The 5,664-nt window shown below is 35.4% G+C and overlaps 1 protein-coding gene across 1 annotated transcript; it reads left to right on the forward strand.

The window, feature by feature from the left end:
* Positions 1 to 254: 254 nt before the first annotated feature.
* LOC130997603 (ras-related protein RABE1c-like) lies at positions 255 to 5,018 on the forward strand. The gene is made up of 9 exons (XM_057922973.1): positions 255 to 626; positions 729 to 854; positions 1,835 to 1,907; positions 1,999 to 2,099; positions 3,793 to 3,858; positions 4,034 to 4,131; positions 4,477 to 4,539; positions 4,615 to 4,707; positions 4,795 to 5,018. Exons 2-9 carry the CDS (start codon positions 782 to 784, stop codon positions 4,873 to 4,875), a joined length of 648 nt encoding a protein of 215 aa, XP_057778956.1. The 5' UTR covers positions 255 to 626; positions 729 to 781; the 3' UTR covers positions 4,876 to 5,018.
* The last annotated feature ends 646 nt before the right edge of the window (positions 5,019 to 5,664 follow it).

Here is a 5,664-nt window from a genome sequence, read left to right on the forward strand (position 1 = left end):
TTGTATGTGATATTGTAGTATAGAATCGCGGACTATAAGTCCTCATCAAATTCACACACCAAAAACAATATCGTATTTTTAGAACGGCTAGTTTCTTAACTAGTTTAGGCTAATGACCTTCTGGATGATTTATGGGCTACTTTCAATCAACCAAAACATATATTTCGAATGCTGATTATGACTATTTCTACATTTCTTTTTCTTCTAAATTTGAATGTTTAATACTCTTTTCAACCTCTACCTCTTATTATGTTATTCTAGAGGAGTGGAAATGTAGAATAGTGTCAATCCAATAATTATGGGCCTCATCCAGGCTGTCCCAAATATGAAATATCAAATCAAACCATATAAAAAGTCCAAAGTTTCTTATTTACTAAGTCACACACATATTCGCGACCCCTTCTTCTCCATTGCCAATTGCATACTTTTAAAGCCAAATTCTGCCATTAATTTATTCAGCAAATTGGAATTCAAACAATAGTGTGAAAAATAAACCAATAAATAAAAATAAAAATAAAAATAAAAATAAATTTGCAGAGTGCAACGACCGACCACTGCTGCTTACCTCCTCTTTTTCCTCATTCCTCATTTATTAGATCCATCTTTTCTGCATTCCCTCCGATCTGGTAATAACCTTTTCCAGTTTCTCCCACATTCAAATCAATTTTCAAATTTCATTCATCACCCATACATCTGAACTAATTAGGTCTTATTATTTTGTTTTCTAGGGTTTGTTTTGAGGAATTTATTTGAAATAAAAACATAATAAAATTGAAATCAGATGGCCGCTCCACCCGCCAGAGCACGAGCCGATTATGATTGCCTCATCAAGCTTCTCTTGATCGGTGATAGCGGTGAGTGTTTTTTACCCCCCGAAATCTGTACCAATTTTATCTTTGAAGTTTTCGGTTATCTGCGGTTTGGATGCGAACTATATGAATTTTGCGTGTGGATTTTGGAATTTTCAGCTGCATTTGATGCGAAATGTTTGTATTGTTTCCGCTCCTATTATTGTAGTTATTTCGGTTGAGTATATCGACGATCTCCATTGTGTTGATTCATGGGCATTTTGTATGATCGACCATGACTTTTTTCTTACGATTTACTGGCGAAGATGGTGAGACGCTGTCTGTGTGCTCCTGCAAATGTGGACTTTTTCAAGAGCTCTGCCTGCTTGAGTATATGTTAATGTGACAAGGAAAATGGCATGTATTTTCAGGCAGAGATTATACTTTTATGAGTTTTAAATTACTAGGCATTGGCAGTTGCATGAGGATGATTTCATTGTTGAGGCTACCGGAGAGTTTTAGTTGGCTTTTAAACTTAGAGAGATTTGATTAAAATTGGATAAAGGAAAGTAACATAGCTAAGATAAATAAAATGGTACACTATATGTTAAACTAGTGATAATACTGAGTTCCACATTATTGTTATTTGGAGTTCTTTGTGTTAGGCTGCTTTTGATAGCATGTTGCAAATGATCAAAGGAGCTGCTGCTCTACGATCTTGTCTATATAATGTATCCACTCGTTAATGACTAAATCAGTTTGATCAGGTGTTCTGTGCTCATCCAGTATGTGTTATTTTCAAACTGGTTGTTAATGAACCCTCTCATGGATATCAAGGAACTGGTAATTCTATGACAAGTAGTGATTCATAAGAAACTGTTTGAGCTATCTGTTTATCTTTATTCATTCCTTTTGTAGATTCATGTCGTACAATTTTTTTCTAACTTTTATTGGATGATTTGGTAAACTAATTTTAAATGTACTGTTTGAACTGGCATCTGATATTACCAATATTTAAGTCCGAACTATTTTGTTTTCTTTTCCAGGTGTGGGTAAGAGTTGCCTTCTTTTACGTTTTTCTGATGGTTCTTTCACCACCAGTTTCATTACCACTATTGGGTAGGTTCCCCTTCATCTGTAGATTTGTTGCTACAGTTTACATCTCAAAGCTCTCCTGCCTATTGTATTTGATCGTGCCATTCTCTTACAGGATTGATTTTAAGATAAGAACTATTGAGCTTGATGGTAAAAGAATCAAACTGCAAATATGGGATACTGCTGGACAAGAGCGATTTCGTACTATAACAACTGGTATTCTTTGAATGATGCAGGCCATTTCCCTCTCCCTTCTCTTGAGAAAACTGAAATAGGAATTTCAGTTTAATTGCAACTCTTTTATACTTTTCTACAGTCTACAGATATAATGTGGCATGTACATTCACTGTTTCTTTGTTAGTAAGATGAGTTGCAGTAAGAAATGTGAAGTTCATTGGCTAAAGAATAAAATAGACAATATTAATCTGCCTACAATGATCTGGGGTGTTTTGCTTTTCTACAGAATTTTGATCAGCATGTTGTATACTGTTTGATGAAAATACTTAAAGTCCTTGAAGTTGATTATAATTATGTGAAATTTTGTACTTTGGGAAGAAATGTCGATTTGAAAAATAAATGGACTGATGAGTTTTTAATTTTTATACTGTTGGACAGGCTAAAATGCTTCCTATAGTCCTCATTTGATGGCGAACTATTTGAATGTCTCTGTCTTTAATGCCATGTTTATTTGGCTCCATGCTGAGAATAATACTAGTAGTTTCCCTTCTACTCTCTTTTGCTTATTTCCCTATGTCGCTTATGCTTGTATCTTGAGTTTCACTTTTAGTTCTCTCTCTCTCTCCCTCTCTTCACCCCCCCCCCCCATCCTATGCAACAAACCTTATGAGATTTCTCAAAACCACTTTCCTTCTTCCCACATGTTAGTTTGTTTTTGTTGGTTAATGGTTAGGACTGTATGAAGTTCATGATTGTGGAAGATTGTTACAAGGGATAGAGTGGTAGAATGAGTTGAAGGTGGTGATGTGGGTAGGGTGGGGGAGAGTAAATGTGCCAGGAGTCCATGAAGTTGGGGTAGGGGATGGCTGATTAGTGAAGCAACATAGACTGGATTGTGGGAAGGGCCATGCTTTGATCTGTTCATACTTTAGTTGATTTACTTCCTCCTCGTCTGCCTAAAATCCTTTACATCAGGTTTAGGAGAAGTCAAAGGGAATTTTTTTGGAGCTTATCAGCCTTTTTAAGAACTTATATCCAGTCTTTTAAAATGATCCAAGCGGAAATTAGGGTCATAAGCTAGTTCCCGAGTCGATAAGGAACATCCAACAATGTCTAGATTTCTTCACTCGAGGAATGAGATGCCAAAAGAGAAGTTGGTGAATTTCCAATGAACACTATTTAGTTTTATTTTCATGTAACCTTTAATAGTTCTTTTATGAATATATTATAAATATATATTGCGTTCTTACTGTATGCGTATGTATTAGCTAATTTTTTCTATGAAGAAATAGTTGGATCTTCACAGAATGTATAGAAGCAAACTTTTGGTAAATTTTGTTCTTTTGAGTTGTTGGGAACTTTTTTCTATTAGCTGAAGAAGTTCATGCATAGCTGAATTCTGGTTAAGGTTTTTGGTTGCTGTTTAAGGGGACTATTCACACATGCATTTCTCCACTTCATGTTCATTTAATGCCGGCCGTAGCTTTGGTTGTTATCAAATTACATGGGTTAGTAGAGGCTGTTGTTGCACGTTTTGAGGTCTTACTGAATGCTGCTAAACAGTGCTAATATATTTGCAGAAGCAAGAATCTTATAACTATTTGTGGAATAGTTCTGCCCATTTTTCTGTTTATGTATTTGTACATTAAGAATTTGTCTTAACTTATTCATATATGTAGTATGCTCCTAGATCTTATAGAAGTTCATTGCCTAAGAAATGCTTCATTTGCAGCTTACTATCGTGGAGCAATGGGTATATTGCTGGTATATGATGTTACTGATGAGGCATCTTTCAACAGTAATCACTATTCACTCATATTTATTTTTTATTATATCATCATAATAGCTAGCTATTGGAGGATTTTTCAGAATTTCCTTATATATCCAGTGACTCCAAATACCGTCTTAAGTAACCTTGTGGTATTTAACAGTAATCTCTCCTCTATCAAATATTGACCTCATCCTTTTTTCAGATATTAGGAATTGGATCAGAAACATTGAGCAACACGCCTCTGACAACGTCAACAAGATATTGGTGGGAAACAAAGCTGATATGGATGAAAGCAAAAGGGTACTCTTTCTGTCTCTGTCTGTCTGTCTGTCACTCTCTCTTGCTTGCACACACATACACAGACTTATAAGCATATACATTTGCGGGTATATCTGACTGCTGGAGTGTGATGTTACCTTGGGTTAAATCTAGTCACAATTCATTTGAAACTCATCATGCTTGTATATCTGATCAATCAAATCTATTTCTATGTAATAAATATTGGGAAATTCAAGAAATAGAAATACAGTAGAATGACGACAGGGAGCCATTATAATGGGTACTCTTAACATGTGCAAATTGTGCGTGTTTATTTTCTTATTTTGCTTGTTTTCCACAATATTCTGAACAAATTGAACTCCATAGGCTGTTCCTACCTCCAAGGGTCAAGCACTAGCTGATGAATATGGAATCAAATTTTTTGAGACTGTAAGTGCTAGTACTTGTTGCCTTACATCAAAAACTTATACCGAGTGAGACTGTCTAACATGATCACGTTAACAGAGTGCTAAGACGAACATGAACGTGGAGGAGGTTTTCTTCTCAATTGCCAGGGACATAAAGCAAAGACTCGCTGAATCCGACTCAAAGACTGAGGTACTAAATAGCTGCATGTATACAGCATATTTGTTCTTTTATAAGCCTGCCACATCAGAATCTGATTGTATTCCGACATGAATGCAGCCTCAGACCATAAAGATTACCCAACCGGACCAGAATGCTGGGGCTGCTCAGGCTGCTTCAAAATCAGCTTGCTGTGGTTAAGATAGGGTGCAGTGATCCCCTAACTCGACCATTTTGTTATGACAATATTGGTGTTACTTGTATTTGCTATTCCTCAATTTTTTTAGATGCTAATATTATTTGTTTCTCATTTTGGTATGAAGATGAAATCTCAATCTCAGCAACCCCCGCTTTCCCTTGCCTTTGTTTGGTGCCATTTTCGTAGGATGTTTTAATACCTTGATTGGGAATTTCTCTGCGGACGCAGGTGACAATATCTACGGCAGTTATTTTTCTGGAACTATAAACGGAAAAGTCCACTTTAATAAAATATAAGTGCATGCTTACCTGGAGGATTCGTAATTAGATAGAGGCAGAAAGTTGGAAATGACAAAATAAATAAATATATTTTATGTATATTTTGATTTATTAAGAACGAATGATTGATGAGTCATATTTACCTCTTTGCTAGATTTTCCACTTAGGTGCGTTCTCTTTGGTTGTAAATTTATCAAGAGAAAAGAAGAGATAAATAAAATTTCACCCTTTAAATCTTTTTTTTTTCCCACATTTCCTATTTGACCCTTACCCATTCTTCATTTACACTACAAAGGAGGGATAATATTATTCCTCCAAAAAGAGTGTGATAATATTATCCCTCCTTTGTAGTGTAAATGAGGAATGAGTAAGGGTCAAGTAGGAAATGTGGAAAAAGAAAGGAAGGATTTAAAGGGTTAAGTTTTGTTTATCCTTCTTTTTTCCATGATAAATTTACAACCAAAGAGAACGCACCCTTATTTGAAATAAAGAAAAATAAACATAAGATACCGT

Source organism: Salvia miltiorrhiza, chromosome 8 (assembly GCF_028751815.1).
Source record: "Salvia miltiorrhiza cultivar Shanhuang (shh) chromosome 8, IMPLAD_Smil_shh, whole genome shotgun sequence".
NCBI lineage: Eukaryota > Viridiplantae > Streptophyta > Magnoliopsida > Lamiales > Lamiaceae > Salvia > Salvia miltiorrhiza.

What these genes read in the sequence shown, in the direction of transcription:
- LOC130997603 (XM_057922973.1), top strand. Translation starts at nt 782, where the DNA reads ATGGCCGCTCCACCCGCCAGAGCACGAGCCGATTATGATTGCCTCATC. An exon ending in ATATGGATGAAAGCAAAAGG is followed by an intron (nt 4,132 to 4,476) that starts GTACTCTTTCTG and finishes TGAACTCCATAG; the next exon opens with GCTGTTCCTACCTCCAAGGG. An exon ending in GAATCAAATTTTTTGAGACT is followed by an intron (nt 4,540 to 4,614) that starts GTAAGTGCTAGT and finishes TCACGTTAACAG; the next exon opens with AGTGCTAAGACGAACATGAA.